The sequence below is a fragment of the Aspergillus affinis genome (genome assembly GCF_023601865.1).
Source record: "Aspergillus affinis strain CMG 70 chromosome Unknown NODE_55_length_207115_cov_84_504473, whole genome shotgun sequence".
In the NCBI taxonomy this organism is placed as follows: Eukaryota; Fungi; Ascomycota; class Eurotiomycetes; order Eurotiales; family Aspergillaceae; genus Aspergillus; species Aspergillus affinis.
In genome coordinates, this window is record NW_026515836.1 from 190,838 (window position 1) to 207,115 (window position 16,278).

At 50.1% G+C, this 16,278-nt stretch overlaps 4 protein-coding genes across 4 annotated transcripts; 2 read left to right on the forward strand and 2 right to left on the reverse strand.

Moving 5' to 3' along the window:
• Positions 1-3,991: 3,991 nt before the first annotated feature.
• On the forward strand, positions 3,992-4,825 carry KD926_008472 (putative AT DNA binding protein; the record flags this gene model as incomplete). The annotated part of the gene is made up of 1 exon (XM_053101201.1): positions 3,992-4,825. One exon carries the CDS (start codon positions 3,992-3,994, stop codon positions 4,823-4,825), a length of 834 nt encoding a protein of 277 aa, XP_052955252.1.
• Positions 4,826-6,046: 1,221 nt separating this feature from the next.
• On the reverse strand, positions 6,047-8,829 carry KD926_008473 (putative calcium/calmodulin dependent protein kinase; the record flags this gene model as incomplete). Its single annotated transcript, XM_053101202.1, has 6 exons — positions 6,047-7,183; positions 7,242-7,379; positions 7,437-8,231; positions 8,340-8,454; positions 8,548-8,643; positions 8,738-8,829. 6 exons carry the CDS (start codon positions 8,827-8,829, stop codon positions 6,047-6,049), a joined length of 2,373 nt encoding a protein of 790 aa, XP_052955253.1.
• Positions 8,830-9,495: 666 nt separating this feature from the next.
• Positions 9,496-10,271, forward strand: KD926_008474 (TRAPP subunit BET5; the record flags this gene model as incomplete). Its single annotated transcript, XM_053101203.1, has 5 exons — positions 9,496-9,532; positions 9,597-9,810; positions 9,893-10,038; positions 10,106-10,194; positions 10,254-10,271. The coding sequence occupies 5 exons, from the start codon at positions 9,496-9,498 to the stop codon at positions 10,269-10,271; spliced, it is 504 nt and encodes a 167-aa protein (XP_052955254.1).
• A 28-nt stretch (positions 10,272-10,299) lies between these two features.
• On the reverse strand, positions 10,300-10,564 carry KD926_008475 (uncharacterized protein; the record flags this gene model as incomplete). The annotated part of the gene is made up of 2 exons (XM_053101204.1): positions 10,300-10,394; positions 10,438-10,564. 2 exons carry the CDS (start codon positions 10,562-10,564, stop codon positions 10,300-10,302), a joined length of 222 nt encoding a protein of 73 aa, XP_052955255.1.
• Positions 10,565-16,278: the final 5,714 nt, after the last annotated feature.

The window sequence follows — 16,278 nt, forward strand, 5'->3', positions numbered from 1 at the left end:
CGGGCGAAGATGTCCCGCCTGCCAGATGATGACCGCGACTTCTGACCAAGGTACCGGTACCGGGTACTTTACACTAGACGGAGTACTACGGAGTACCTGAAATACCAGCCATTTTTATTATTTTATTTTATTTTTATTTTTTCAACTCTTTCCCCCCCTCCTCCCTCCTTCCCTTTCCCCCTCTCTACGGAGTACACTGCACTCCAGGCTGGAACTCTCGAGTCTGCTGCCCCTTCACTCCTTCCTGATTACACCGTTGATCCCTCCATCCTCCATCCTCGTCACTTGTGAACGTTCCCCTCATCTTCAATTCTCCATCCCCATTCCTATCATACATGTCACCCTTCCCTTCACCCTTCTTCTTCTCCCTCTTGGTTCCGTCGGGATAAATGGGTCAAACTCTAAATATTCAATGGCTTCCTTGACAAGTTGTCCATGCAGGACCATCTCGGACTACGGACTGACGGTTGATTCAAATCGGCGGGGCGCTGCCTCTCCTGCATGCCGATGGTTCTCGTGCATGGACCATTGTTAGTATCGATCAGATGCGACGGCTCCTCTAACTGGCAACTCTCCCTGCTAAGAATACCTGTCCACCACCCGACAGTCGACCCGTCAAATGAAATCTAGCGGCAACGCTGCCTAGCTCAGCACTACCACTGCGACGATGTAGCACTAGCAGGTTCACAAGCGCGGTGGTGGCATTAGTCCGCCTGCCTTGTGGATGAAGAAACTCATGTCGTCCATTCTGCTTGATCGGTTTTGGTCCCTGTCAACTTGTCGGCCCCTCCCCTCCGGCCGACAATAAAGAGGGCCAAAAAAAAGAAAAAGAAAGAAAAAGAAAAAATAAAAAGGCTGTGTAATGTGTATCATTCCCGCCATATTTTTGTCGCTTTTGCTCGCATTTCCATCCGAATTTTGATGATTCATATGTTCTTTCTGCATTTTATTTCCTGTGTCCCTGGTCTTGTCTCTCTTCTTTCTTTTGTTTTCCCTGAAGAAGGATAATCCGGAAAAAAACAAAAAATCCAATTCTCTTTATGTTCCCCATCCTTGAGCCACCCCCTCATCTCATGCATACTCGATGTACTTCGTTCTCTCTCGCTTTCTTTCCCTTGTGTCTTCCCCCTAGCCTCAATCCGAAGTTACTAGCGTGATTGAGAAGTCCCGTTTCATGGTTAATTGTATTGGCCAGAATTAAATCCTTGCAGTCTGTTCTTTCCATTACCTTCGGAACTAACGGGCTCCATTCTTTCTTTACCCAGCCTCCAGGATTTTGCTTTCGTCTGCGTCTATTGCGGGGCCTATCAACCCCACTCTGCGGTTATCATTTTGGCTCCGCTGCTATCAACTGTGTGCCAGTCATCGATGGAATGCGTTCCCGTCATCGCCAGAAGGGCCAATGCACGCTGCTGCATAACGAATGTTATGTTCTGTCTGTAACTCTGATCCCTACAGATCTTGAGAATTGAGCACGCCAGACAAAGGCGACAGCTGCCTTCGGGATGGATCGACCGCACCATCTGCATGCGGGAGCTAGCCCCGAACCTCGCTCATGATTCTGGAGCTTCAGTTCTGAACTTCTGACTTCTGCGCAACGATGTCGACTCTGGCCCGTCGACCGACCCAACGTCTTGGGGCACGAGTCTCCACCCATCACTAATCATCCCAGAGTCAGACTCACATCTTGGACCATCGGGATTGCGCTCTTTCTCGTGGGATGAAGTGAGCGACTCGCGTTTCCTCATTTAGATGGCAAGCCTTTGCGGCCTGTCTGTACGGCTTGACGTCGTCTTGAATCGTCCCTGTTTCCCGCCCTTTCTTCTTTTTCTTTTTCCCTCCTAGCCCCCTCTTTCAATCTTGGTGAAAGCCGTAGTCCAGGGAGTACAACAGTAGTCCCAAGCTGTTGCATCATTTCTTCATACCGGGCCCTGTTTTGGTCTTTACCCCCTTGATCACTTCGCTCGTCCAGGTTCCTACCGTTCCGCAGCTTTATGCATCATTAGCCTCCGTCTACCGTTCCTTTTTATTTATTTGTTTGTTTGTTTGTACATTTTCTAGTTCATAATTTGACATTTATTTCTTAGTTTATCTTTGGCGCCCCCCCTGAACTCTTTTGGCCCTCATTCGGAAAACCCAGAGTTAATGTGCCCCTCTTCGGTGTTGTTTGTTTTCTTCCGATCCTTCTTGACGCTTGGAATCATCTGAAACCGTCGTTTTTGAAACGCTATCCTTTTCTTGGTAGAACACGGCCTAATCCACCCCAGGCTGGTTGGTCCGGTCCACCTCGTCTGATTCCCTGTGGCTTTCCCTGGGCCTTTTTTCTTTTTCGAAAAAAAAAGGAAGAGGGAAAAAAAAAGAAATAAACCACTCCAGAGGGCACAACACAGTGGGCACTAGGGAAAAGAGTCCCTGCAGCTTTCCTCTGGCAAGCCGGACGCATGCTTGGTGTCTGCACTGGTCTTTTTCTGCGCAGACCCGAATTAAAAGTCCGTTTGGTCAGAAAAGTTCCTTCGAAAGCGATAGAGTGTTACTTGCCTACTTGGTACTCTTTTCTCTTACTTGTCGTGTACCCCCTCCCTCTCTGTCTTTCCCCTTTTTGGTTTCGACTTGATTTATTTTCTGTCCTTTTTTCTGTATTCTTACTTTATTTTATTTTTTGTTTAATTTTTTTTCTTCTCTTCTCGAGCCCCCTTTTTGTCCTCCCATAAGGAGTACAGTACATTCATTCCATTGGGGTGTTCCCGGACCACAATGCATCGTTGAAACGGTTTGTTCCAGAAGCCCATTACATCTCCAGCAACGGCAAGCTCTCTCTCTTTCTTGTCTTCTTCTCCGCCAGCGCCGTTATCCGCTTGTGGTTCCATTCTTTTCTTTTCTTTTGGTTTTTGGGGTCTTGGCCCTCCTCCGTCGCTCGCTCTCGCTCTCCACGCCGTCCCTCGAAGCCTAGAACCAACCGTGATTTCGCCCTTTTGCTTCTACTAAGTGGGAACTTATCTTGTACATCCGGACCTCGCTTGCGCCGCTGGCATCTCCAGGTCGAATTTCTCATGTGTTGCATCTCGCCTTGCATCTCATTCATGAATCCTAGGCCGACCTTCAATGTCTACTGTCCATCCCATGTGCACTGATTCCTCTTCCTCTCTTCCTCTCTTCTTTACTCTTACTGCCTTTCCCCTTTGCTCGTCATCGTGGTGCTGCTAGCCCATTTTCTGATTTCTATCTGAGCAACCACGTGTTTATACACCGCTGTAGACGCATCGTTGCACCTGGGAGGCTCCTTCGTTTTGTTTGTTCTTATTTCCTGGTTTTCTATCTTTTTCGGTTTTTCTTCTTTGATTCACAGGTTCAGACTCTTGAGGGAGGGATCGCGGTTGATTTTCTCTGTATTGTCTCTTGGTGTCGTAGTCGCGTGACGCGTCTCTTATCAATAGTGGTGCCCAGCTCGAAGTCTGGTCCTTCGCGTTAGATTTCTTGGTTGCTATTGTCTATGGTGAAGGGAAGCTAGAGATCCTCGCTTCCATGGTCTGCTGGATATGTCGAATCCACCGGAAAGACCATGGACCGAGGAGGAGAAGGTAGGGACTATCTCCTTTCCTATCATGATAATTGTTCTATCTCCCTAGTGAATACGTTGTATTGGACTTCGGTCTTCCCCCATGGTGAGGGAATTTGTGGGCTGACTGGAAGATCTTATGAGTCTAGTACACCCTGCTTACAGAAATCCTCAAGAAAGCAGGATTCCCTTCTAGCCATCTGGTAAAGATGATTCGGGACTTCAATATCTCCCCGAGTTGGGCGGATATCCCTCTCCCTTCAGGTACAGATTTGCCGACGCCTTCTTACTTGTCTTCCGAGACCGTGGGACTCATGCCCTCTTCCTGCTGGATCAAGACTGGCATTATCGGCGCATTGTATTCTTCTAACTTAGACGGCTGACACCATCTCTCTAGGTCGTTCCTTGAATTCCTGTCAGCTGGCATTCTACAACATGTGTCAACATGTCCAAACATCAGTCAATCCAGGCATGGGGCCTTTCCCTCCACCGCGTCACGAACCCTCGGTACCCCCTGCGCCTCCATTTGAGGGCGGCAATGTCCGCAAGCGCCCCCTCTTTCCTGCTGACAAGCCTATTCTCGCTCCGCGAGCAATCCAGCCTCGTCCGGCGGGAGCCAGCACGGCATCTCTGAGCAGCGAAAGTGGTGCATCGGCCCTTGTCTCGCCGGGCGCGGAAAACCTAGTGACCAGAGGCGAGCCACCGCGTAAACGCGGACGGCCAAGCAAGGCCGAATCCGAGCGACGCAAGGCAGCTGCCGAAGCCCGGGGAGAAACGTACCCTCCCCCGCGACGGCCTGGATCCAGCAAGATGAAGATTCCCTCTGCGCCGACCAGCCCCGCCGGGGTCGAGCCATTTGGGGCTACATTTATACCCCAGGCCACGGGAAGCCGTCCCCCGCAGGTCCCGCAGCCCGATCCACGCTACGCGCCTCCAATCGCAAGGACGATGGGGTTCGTTGGGCCTGGTGAGGACGATCGGCCGAGAGACTCAATCAACCGTGACATAGGTCCGACATTAAGAGAGCTACCTCGTCCAACAGATATGAGACAGACGTTACCATCACCACAGGCACTGCAGTTGGGGCATAGGGAGACAATGTCGCGCGCGGATCCCGCCGAGCGCCCCTTTGAACGACCTCATCCCGACAGGATACCCTTCGCAGACCGAAGAACCCTCTTTCACCCCACCAGCAGACGTCATGATGAACCCCCCGTGTCGGGACCAGAAATGCCTTTGCGCACCCCGAGTGAAAAACGAACGGAGTAACGGCCAAATGATCTTCATTCCGCAAACCCTGAGCACACAACAAACGAAACCCACCCCCGGAACCGAGGGACAATTTAGAAGGTGATGGTACGAACTTCAACTTCATTCCAGCATGGGACGAGTGGCAACGAAAAAGAAACTATGAGCGACGCATTTTCCTATTTATATTCCTTCCTTTCATTACTCTTTGATTTTCTATCCTCGCTATCACACCGGCGAGCAGTATCATTTCTTGCCCCTATACTCAACGGGCTACAAGCCCAAAATTATACGAATTTCTTTACCAGAGCTTGGCGCCCAATCTCTATCTGGTTTATTTCGAGCTCTGAATGTGCGACAAAGACAGGTCCCATGTTCATGATGAAGCATGAATGATTTAACACACGTCGGCAAGAACCCATACTTGGATATAATCTCTTTCTTTCATCATCTTTCTTTTTACGCTGTGTCTGAATGACGTTGAGCGACATGAATCTAATCCAGTCCAGTTTTTTTCTTGCATAGCGAAACAACCAATCCTCGCATGTCAGCATCTTCTATCCTTCCTCAGGAAGCCCGCTCGATCTTGAACTCGAATGACCGTTATGATATAATGTTGAGCAGAACTCTACTCTCTCTGTTTTACCCGTTCTCTTTCTTATCTAGTCTTCACTCTTTTATAATGACTTTTCATCCACTTGGTTGACTATCCTAGAAAAAAAAGAGGCTCAACCTTTGCATGTACAATTACTCAATACCTGCATATTTCATTGATGCTATATATGTGTTCAGCCTGTTTCTTGAATGGGAGATCATTGTGTTCCAGACGGTCTGCCCATAGCTTGGAAACGTACACAATCGTTGGTCTCTGTCGCAGAATGTGTTCTGTCTTCTGTCTAGCTGCAAATCCTGTCTCTTCTCTCTTTCCCTCTCTTCAGCCCACCGAGCTTCTTCCGAAGATGCCGCTGGAGAACCATGATGTAGGTACCACCATTGCACTACACATGTGAGTGTCAGAATGGCCTAACTATTGATCTCGTTGATTACAAATTACACCAATGAAACCTATCTGTCGTACACCGGCAAATACTGCTCTATTGGTACCGGTTCGCAGGCGCCTCTGCTGTGGGAAATTGGACGGATCTTCTCCGGTAAGCATTTCTTGGTAGTCTTTTACAGAAGCACATCAAGTCTTCGACAAGGTGGTTTCCTCGCTTTGGTTTGTATTAAGTCTAACTAAAGTTATTGCCCCCCTCTTACACGATCAAGCAGAGAACGCAATTTAGTCCGGGAGTTCTCCGGTGATGAGGACTCTGCAGCTGAGACACCTGTGGCTGCGACCGATGAGGTTGTAGACTCTGAGACTTGAGATGGAGATAAAGGAGGCGGAGACTTGTGGCCGGGGTGGGAATCTGCTGCCTTTGATGGTGGGGGTGGTTGTTCTTGCTGCTGCTGTTGGCGCTGCTGGTCGAGCTGGGCTCGAATGGCACTGACTGCAAAACTCAGGCTTGGGCCCGAGGGTACGGCGATTCTCTTGCCGACCCTGGGTATCGTGCCGGAACCCTCTTCTTGTTGCACCAGTTTTGTCATGTCGTCCCTGCCCTCCACGCGGCGAGTCAGGTACACCTTGGGCGCGGACCCCTGACGAGGAACGTCGCGTTTGCGTATACGTTCGATTTCCTGCCGGTACGCAGTTTCGTAGATATCAAATTCGGCAGCACCAGGGGACTCGCTCACAATCGGCTCGGCTTCGGTGTCAGAGATATTTTCCGGTTCGTCACAGACGTACTCCATATCGGTGTCACCGTCGGCGTCTGGCTGTGCTGGACCGGTATATGTAGATGGCCCAATGCACAAGAATGGAAATTCCTCCTCCAGTGGGTCTCGAGCATGCCCACGTGTCCCCTCAACGCTGCGTTTGGTCGTCGCCGAGCTAGCTCGAGACAAAGAGACATGTGTCGATGGGGACTGAGGGACGGATGGCTGCATATCGTCTCCGGGTTCGTCACGAATGTTACCACCCCGTACAGAACTTGCGTCCTTGGTCTCAGCCACGGCACTCCTGGTATTTGTGCTGACGTCACCGGAAGGATTCGTTTGGCTGCCACTATCCAGCGGCCGGTTAAGAGGCAACCCTTCACGCTGCTGATGATATCCTTGGAGGACGTTATCAAGCTCCTGACCTCTTCGGTCATAGGTGTTCAAGCTCTGGCTCTTATTGAATTCTGGCACGGTTTCCATTGGAAAGTCTTCCTCCGGTTCCATCTCAAGAGGTGGTTGAACGAAATGTGATTCATACTCCTGTCCGAGGATACTCTGCATGGGCGGCTCTGCCTTGGCTGGGTCTATCAACCTTTTGAAATTCTTGACAGCTTTCATCTACGGCTCACTGTTAGTTCGGCGTTGCACCCGGTACAAGAAGCGGGTAGGGACTTACCACGGCCAAAACATGCCCGATGTTCTTCGTAATGGCCGAATTCATTTCCTCTTCCGTGGGAAGCCCGATGATTTCGGCAGTGTTCTCACTCTCTGACAACAGAGGGTCTAGTCCGTCTCTTGTTACCCAAGGATGTGCCTGAATTCCTTTTTATAAGCGTCGTATTCGCATGAAAAGGGATCGTCTCCAACTTACTCGAAGCTCATCCATGGTAATTCTCTTCGCCGGATCTTTTTCCAGGATCCGTGTCATCAAATTCTTGAAATTGTCATCGGTTTCGCCTTCACACGCGATGGGGTCATTCTTGATAGCATCATAAAGCTCGAAAATACTTTGTTTCTCGAACGGCAATTTGCCGTATCGAAGACAGTATAGCGTGACTCCCATGGACCATATGTCAGCCGCCTTGCCGGATACATCGCCATGTTTAACGACACATAGCTCGGGGGGCAGGAAAGCCGGAGAGCCTGCTGACTTTGCCGTGAACATATCCGAATCCTTCTCAAACATTTCGGACACGCCAAAATCGACAACCTTGAGGACATCGTCGCTCGTTACTAGGCAGTTATCCGGCTTGATGTCGCGGTGCACAATTCCCTGCGCATGTAAATACTCAATGCCTAGAATCAAGTCGCGGAACCAACAACGGCACAACCCATCCTCATAAGGGTCGGCCCTTTCTTCGAGCCCGACCTTCATAATCACACCCTTTTTACACATCTCCATGACCATATACAGGGAGTCTTCGGTTGGGTCGTCTAAGACTTCTATTAAGGACACAAGGTTGTTATGATGCAGCTTCTTCATGATAGCTATCTCTTCCTTGATGAGGTACAGGGCGTTTCCTCTTAGGTCGTTGTCCAATCCCATCGGACGGCGATGGAGGGGAGAGTTGAAGCCGTCTGACGAAGTTTTGGGGATTCTAGGTCTGCGCAAAAGGTGGGACTGGGCACGCTTTCTCAAACGCGCTTTGGAGAATTCTTTGACGGCCTGGTTTCAGTACAAACCGGTTAGTAGGCCAATATTGTACAAGCCGGCTATCGCATGCCCGGCACCGGGGAAGGAAAGTCCCGGTGGAATGGAGAGCCGAGCACTCACGAATTCATTTCCAAACTGGTCAATAGCGAGGTGCACAGCTCCAAACGAGCCTCTGCCAATTTCCTGTTTAATCCAATACTGGTTGATTCTGTGTTCGGCAGTACCATCATCCTGACTAGTGGTATACTCCGATCGAGCATTGAGTGTTTCCTACCGACCGCTCACCAGATTCATCAGCATCACGCTCTATGCAAGGAAAGACAGAAACAGGGAGCTGGGGAAGAGTGTAGCAACCTTGACCGGCCGTCTAACTATGGGATTTCGGCGGTAGTGTCTCTGTGGACTTTCGTACGAGGGCGTTGAGCTGGAGCCAATTTAGTCAGCGGTTAAGGGGCATCATAGGTAAAACGTCCAGGTATGACGATCCTTATATCCGAGAAGTCATCAAGGCAACTCACGCATAACGAGCTGGTCGGGGATGTTGAGGCGCCGGGCGATCAACGGGGTTTTGACTGGCCTGACTGGAAACGTCGGCATTTTCGTTGGCCATTGAACATAGAAATCCCGAAGCAACGAAGAGGGGCAGAGCAACCCGAGAGGATGTCGCTTAGGTTCGTTATTGATTGGACCTTTTCTCAGGCGGATAGGGCGAAACCTGGATGCCTACGTCCGAATGTGGGGAAAGGCTTGGAGGGGTGCGCGAAGCAAAGGTCGGAGATGACGATCAGAACTGAAGTGGAGGGACGGAGGACGAACGGAGCCGAGGACAGGCCGATTTAAGTAGCAGGAGCGTAGTGAGATCACACTCTTTCCATCAGGGCTGGCGATGAAAGAGGCGGAAGAAGAGAGAGGTAGACGTAGAATAGAGGAGAGAGAGGAAAGGAAAGGATACCTTAGGCCGACGATGGTGGAGAGGCAGGTTCCATGTGTAACTGAATTACCGGCCGGAGCTTCTCGTATCGATGCGCCGCAAGTCACTCCGTCCGCAATTCTGAAGCGAAAAGGTACCTGGCCAGAGACTCAGGCACGAACGCTCGGCCTAGTCGTATTACGGGCGTCTTTGGACCCGCTTCCAGCATTGGCCGGACCAGCTCACCGCCCACGAGTCGCAAGTCGAGCCTAATTCAACGCTTCCATGCCTTAGGATTATTACCTTCCAGCTGTTCCTCCCTTCCAAACCTCACGTTGAACTCCCCGTCTCATCCTCTTCCGCACCATGGTTGTCTATTCCTTCTACATCTTTGATCGCCATGGTATGTTTCCCCCTGGACACGTCATCCTTGTGGGGAACTCTGCTAACCCGTCTGTTCTTGCCAGCGGAATGCGTCTACAAGCGGCGCTGGCTCCCCCGTCCGAGCTCGTTTACCGGGAAATCCTCACGCCCGACTTCTGAGGCATCGGCTCCGGCCAATGGATCGCCGGCTGTCCTGGGCCAATCTGCGCAGACCACCGACGATGACGCGAAGCTGATCTTTGGCACGGTCTTCTCTTTACGGAACATGGCTCGCAAGCTCGGAGGTGACGAGGATAGGTAAGCTGATCAGGATCACCTTGCGCCGAGGAAGGCGCCCTCCCCCTCTCAATGCTAATTCTTTCTCGTGTCTTGCCATTAGTTTCGTCAGCTATCGCACCAGTCAATACAAGCTGCATTATTACGAAACTCCTACGAACATCAAGTTTGTGATGCTTACCGATATCAAGAGTCCGAGTATGCGGGTGGCTTTGCAACAGATTTACATCAACCTTTACGTTGAATATGGTGCGTTGCGATTCTGATCTCGGACAACCACTCCTATCGGCAATTACTGACACGGTTGTTTTGGTAGTGGTTAAAAACCCGTTGTCTCCGGTTGAACATCCCGGAGGCGTTGGTGTGAATAACGAGCTTTTCGAGGAGTCGTTGGAACAATTCGTGGTACGTGTCCGGTTATCTTCGAGATCGTTGTAGGTGTTTCTGACTAAGTCGTTAATCAGACACGCGTTTTATCTTAAACTCTCGCCATCCTACCGATCTGTTCGCTCAAAGGCGCAAGAGTTGGCGGTTATCAGACATTGCTTGCTGAACAGTCGGTCCGAACTCAAGAGCTCGGTGTTCCTTGGGGTCACGATCTTCATCTGACGAATGTCATCCACCAGTACGACCAACCATGAGACATACCACAATTTGCGCCAAAGTAACCCCGAGCTTCGGGTTGTTCCGCCGCAGCAGGTGGTCCGGGAGCAAAAGGCTTCAGGACGTCATCACCCAAGCGTTGCCCGCGTTTCATAGAGAAGAGCAATCGCATTCGTGGGAATGACTTTCAGCTCAAGCCATCGTCATTTGAAGAAGCAGACATAAAAGTGAAGTGGCTTGCCGAACCAGGTCGTCCCGTGGACAGATAGAAACATGACGCTGGGGACAATTTGCGAACGTCATTCTTTGCTGTTCTGAGAACAGATACAACAGATACATAGTCATGGCGCACATGCAACCCAACCGCACCAGGCCCATAGAATCAACCCGAAGGACGATCGAATCAAGATCTGTTGCTTCCCGCCTCGTTGCTCATTGGCGGTCTAGATCGGACGAGATCTACTGGTATATATCACTGCCAGCGCATCTTTGTCCTACTTTTTCCCCAGTCTGAGTCATGGCATAAGCCAATCCAGAAGGTACTGGAATGTCGTTGACGTCGTACGTTATCATCACAGCCAGAGCCAGAAGTCGCATCAAATGCGACCAAAACGAAGGGACGGAAAAAAGAAACGTGGCTAGCTGCTAGGTATATGTGAGATAATTCTATTTATTTATTTCTGAGCCTTCGTTGGGCAATCAAAACCTTATCCTCTTTGAAATCGAACCCCGTTCAGATACGTTCAAGACGATTGATCGTCCCTGCTCATGCAAGCCTCCCTGCCCTCAACCTTCCCCGGTTGAGAACCGACTGCCACGTGATGCGTCGAACCCATGTGCGCATGCGACCATGCATTACTCAGTAATATTGAAGCGAGGCCTCTCGTTGAGAAAGACGGGGTAGATTAGGTTTAGATTAGGTTCGATGGACGTCATTTCAGCACGTTTAGTCGAGCCACGTGCGAGGGTTAGAGTAGTAAGTAGTACACCGGGGGTGAGTAAGGGGTATTAGGTCATAGCCCCGGCAGTGATTTGTACACTGGACCGTGTCACTATTGATTATACTACGGGGTAGATAAGTAAGAGTCTGGGGAAGAGGGGAGGTGCTGATCCTATGAACTGCGTCTCTCCGTGTGGAGGTAGCTGTGCGTGATCTTACGGTGTACTTTACTTTGTACGACCTTTTACTCTTTATTCATGTATGAATTGTACGGATCAGATCGAGATGAATGAATGATTTGTCTGCAGATACCCCGGGGGGAAGGGGGGATGTGTAGCAGTAGCACACGAGCTGGAAAAAGACCGGCGCCAAGCGATAACCACGGAATATGTACACCGGTAGGCAGAGATTTAAGTAGGTATTATTCATACGATTTATTCAAACTCAGCGATAGGCAATTAGGCAAAGGAGGCAGCCTCGATCTTAGCGGCTGCCAGTCTAACTGTCTAAGAGACTAAGACTAAAACTAAGAAACGAGTGACGACCGACGGGAATCCATCTTGATCATATGGAGCAATGGAGCATCACCTGATGGCTGATGCAGATGAGAAGGAAGAAGGGTCCACTTCTAGGGGGACACTGGACACTGGACAGGCGTGAAACTTCAGACTAGACTGACTGGGGAGTGTTCCCGGAGAGGTAAATATTCAAGCCGAGGGGGATGGGGAAACCCCCGGTAACCTTACAGAGTACGGAGTAAAATTGTACTCCGTACGATGCAAGACAAAGAAGAGAGAAAAGGGTGAGAGAAATAAAAAGAGAGGTTAGTCTGGTTCGGGAAGGCCAAAGGGATGCGACGAAGCTTGAACGGGGCCATTCCGGGCGTGATTCGTTCGATGCGGCTCCAGAGAGGGGGAGAGAGAGTGGATAGAGTGGAGTCCACTAGACAAGCGTCGTGAGATTTCCCGACCGTAGAAGTAGTGGACTAGTGTAGGAGTAGTTAACACTGGACACTGGACACTGTAATTTGTAGGGAAGAGGAGCCGTTGACCCTTCCAACCGAGCCAATCGCCAACGAGCCTGGCAAATTGTTTATCCTGGCTGCATATCCCTTCTCTTCCCTCCGAGTAGTTGGATCTTGTGCCAGGGGTAGTCCGTCCTAAATTCTAGTAGCAGGAGGGACACCCTAACAGCCAAACATGTGAAGAAGCAGGCATGCCAATCATATCACCGCCAATGTCCACTGGTCGTTGCATTGTCTGACCTGGCGGTCAGCCTGCCTCGTGCTTGGATCGGTGTAGCACAACGGACGGAAGTAAGCATGGATACGATCAGATTCGGTGCAGGGTTGAGAGGCTGAGCTGCTGAGTGTGAGCACAACCCACTGGGGTGTGGCCGTTTCGGAATCTAACTCCAACCGGATGGACAACGGGGTCCCACGAGGGAATTGGAATGATTACGATGGATGGTGGATCCCACCACAGGTACGCTGGTTGTTGCAATAGGGAGAGGGAAGAAGGAGAAGTGAGAACGGTGAAAGATCGGGGGTTTCCCTTCTCTGGCTCCCTGGTAAGGTACCAAATACCGGTCCGAACTGTATCCATGGATGGTACCTATGAATACATCTATACAGTGATACCTACAGTACAGTAACCAGGTAAGATACCATGGATGTAGGTATCAAATGAAGTGGCTGACTTCTCATGGTTGTTTCCTCTTTGGCAGCAAGCATGCATTCGATTCGACCTCTGTCAGAGAGGAACAAGGGTACAGATCATCATGCGGCATGCAATTAGGTAAATTCAAACCCCTCAAAGACTTCGACTTGAAGGAGAGGACCATTCAATTACCTCACCTCCGGAGACAGGGGAGCTGTATGGATGGGTGGGTTTCAATTCCAACATCGATTCTGCCTATTCGGACTCCACGAGAAGTCCCTAGGTAGTTATCGCTCGGAGCGATAATTAGTATTCAGTCGGAGGTATGCACCCATCCCCATTTGATGGAGGGAGGTACTCAGGAGATCGGATCGAGTAATTTCCACTCGCACAGAACCGTTTTCTGACACGCCCATTCTCGGCCCGGTGATTGGCCTTGAAAAATGCCTCGTGTGCAATTCTTTTCCAACCCGAAATTCATTTACGGCGAGTACGTCAATTTGGACGCACAAGCTAATGCCGATTTTCATTGATATTCGCAATCTCCATGAGACGTCCATCTCGTCTGATCGCGGGCCCCTCTGTCGACTGCCGGGCAGATGCTCTCGCACGTGGGCGAGAAACTGAAAATGAATGTTCAGCTCTCAAGCCACCGCCATTTGCAAAATCCCGTCCGAAGGATGCCTGGGATCACACTACCTTCGGTGTAGCTGGTTATCAGCGGATCTCCGCAATCCACGCAGGGATTCCTCCGTTAAACTCACGCCGGCAAGCCCTCCCAGTCGCAGGGCGGCCGAGGTCCGCTAGGTTCGCTAGGGTTAGTTATCTACGGTGGCACTACTCCATATCCAGGCATACGGAGTAGAGGAGCACCCACGTCATGAAAGGAATCCGCTGGATGGATTGACGAGCCGAATGGGGACAATTCCTAGTTCGGTCTCGTCAACGAAACGGACAACCCTGTCAATACTTAAGGGTGGTCAATACTTGCGTACATAAAAATATTCTCCGTAGCCTAGGTTGAACGCAAAAGAGTAGTGATCGCTGGGTGGCTCGAGCGACCTTTGGGGCTGCATTAGAATTGTTTGCGACAAGCACACCTTGGCTATCTCTACTGGGTGGCACGGAGTACTGTGTCGCGGTGCCAATGGCCAACCTGGTCGTGCCTTCTTGCTCGACTTGAGACAAAAGGATGATGAAACTGATACAGGACGTGCTCTGCCGCTTCTGAGTCCCGAGTCCTGACACCTGATGACCTCCACTGGGCTTTGGGCATCATGCCAAACTCGCCTCCGATTTAAGTTGACGAGGGGACGCCCATGATCGAGTCACGGTCGGACGGACTCGAACACGAATAGTATGGAATGCCGAATGTAGTGGACGGGAGCATTTCTTAGCTGCTCAGACTGAAGTAATAGCCCTCGACTAGTGAGTGGCCATCACTGTCAGTCCCCGCCATTCTCTTCTGCTGCATGAGTTGTTGGTCGGCATCATTCCTACCACGTAGGGTAAGCGTCCGACCAGCAGACTTTCAGTTTCCAGGCAAAAGACTAGAGAGTACAGACTGCTGCGCTGCGGGCTTTTCAGCCGCCTGCAAGCGTTGGCGAAATCTGACGACACTGGACATGCACGAGACATCTGACTGACGGAAATAACCCGACTGCTCGGGGACAATTGTTCATGAACCAATCCACACACGGAGGAGGGGGGGGGGGTAACAAATCGAGCGAAATGAAATCAGATCATGATAGTCAAATAGAGTAAATCGAATACAATACCAGAAATTTGATCAATCCACGTTAGTGGAAGCCCCTCCATGGGGGACAACTACCCCTCATTATTGAGTCTTTTAGTCTTTAGTCTTTACAGCGTAAAGCAGTTGGAGTTGGACCAACAAGCCACGGGAGGTAGCTAAGAGCAAGAGCAAGCACTAACCATCGATGGTCCGTTGCAGATGCTGCACAGCCTCAGTCTGGCTTGACTAGCCCACTCGTGTGGATTCTTGGTATGTATGAACGTCATCCAACGAACGATTTTCCCGTGAAGAGAGGGGAAGGGTCGGGGTAGAGGTACTGAGCAAATTGCTGGCCTTTGGTGGAATCATCTCCAAGATAATCAAGATGATGGTGATGATAATAAGTGGGTATGTACTGTACATAACTCCGTGGCTCTGCAGTACATAGAAAAAGGGACAGAATCACAAGTGAATGGGAAGAGCGGTCATCGTTACAGACCACCGGCTGGATCCATGGGAACTCCGAACTGGTATTACCAGGGAAGTACCTACTCTGTAGGGAGATGGACCTGCGCCACGCTAGCATTAATAATTCTCGAGAGGCACAAGTAATCTCCCTGCCTAGACTACGGGAGGTCAGTACAGGGTAGCCTGCCTTAGGGAGTCATAGTGGCAACATTAACACCGTAGTTGCAGGAAGCTGCCAGAAGACTGTAGTTACCCGGTTACTCTAACTTATTATTACCTATTTTCTTTTTTCTTTGCTGACCCTGACCTCGTATGGATGTATGGATGTACTCAGGTGTGGCTTGCAGCCCGTACGATACCGGGCTGTGACGGTACCGTACCATACAGCGGGTACGATACCGCATCTCCACTGACTCTGGACTTCCACAAGCGGTAACAGGAAAGAAAGTCACTCACCTTTGTAACCTCGTCGACTTTGGTTTCCACCCTAAAAATCTCATAATAATTAGATAATTAATTATTCGAGGCACAACGAAACAGAATTTTGATTTAATTATTTATTTTATCATTTTTCTGGCTGGTTGCTTTCCCGACGGAGCCCCTCCCCATGCATTCATGGCCTTTTCCTTTGCCCTTTCCCACTGCTACTGCTACCTGCCATCTACTCTACCGGGTATTTCAACCTCTCCTCCCCGTAGGCAAACGGAGCCCTCCTCTCTCTCCTGCTCCTGCTCCTGCTCCCTTCCGTTTGCATTAATACCAGTTCCTCATCCTCTCTCTTCCACCCTCTCCCTGCGTAATTCTATTGCACCTAATTTCAGTCGTGACTCTACTTGACTAGAGCAATCCTGAGTCTATTCGTTTTCCTTGAAATTCGGCAATAATTGGGCATTTTTTCAGTTATCACGCTTTGTGGCTCTCAGCGTAGTATCGTTCCATCTGCACATTCCGAGCGTTGTTGCGGCGGCCTTTTTTTTTTTTTTTTTTTTTTTTTTTTTTTTTTTTAAAATTTTTTTTTTTTTTAAAAAAATAAAAAAAAAAATAAAAAAAGACCACAGCGCCAACCAAGGGCCCCCACCGCCCCC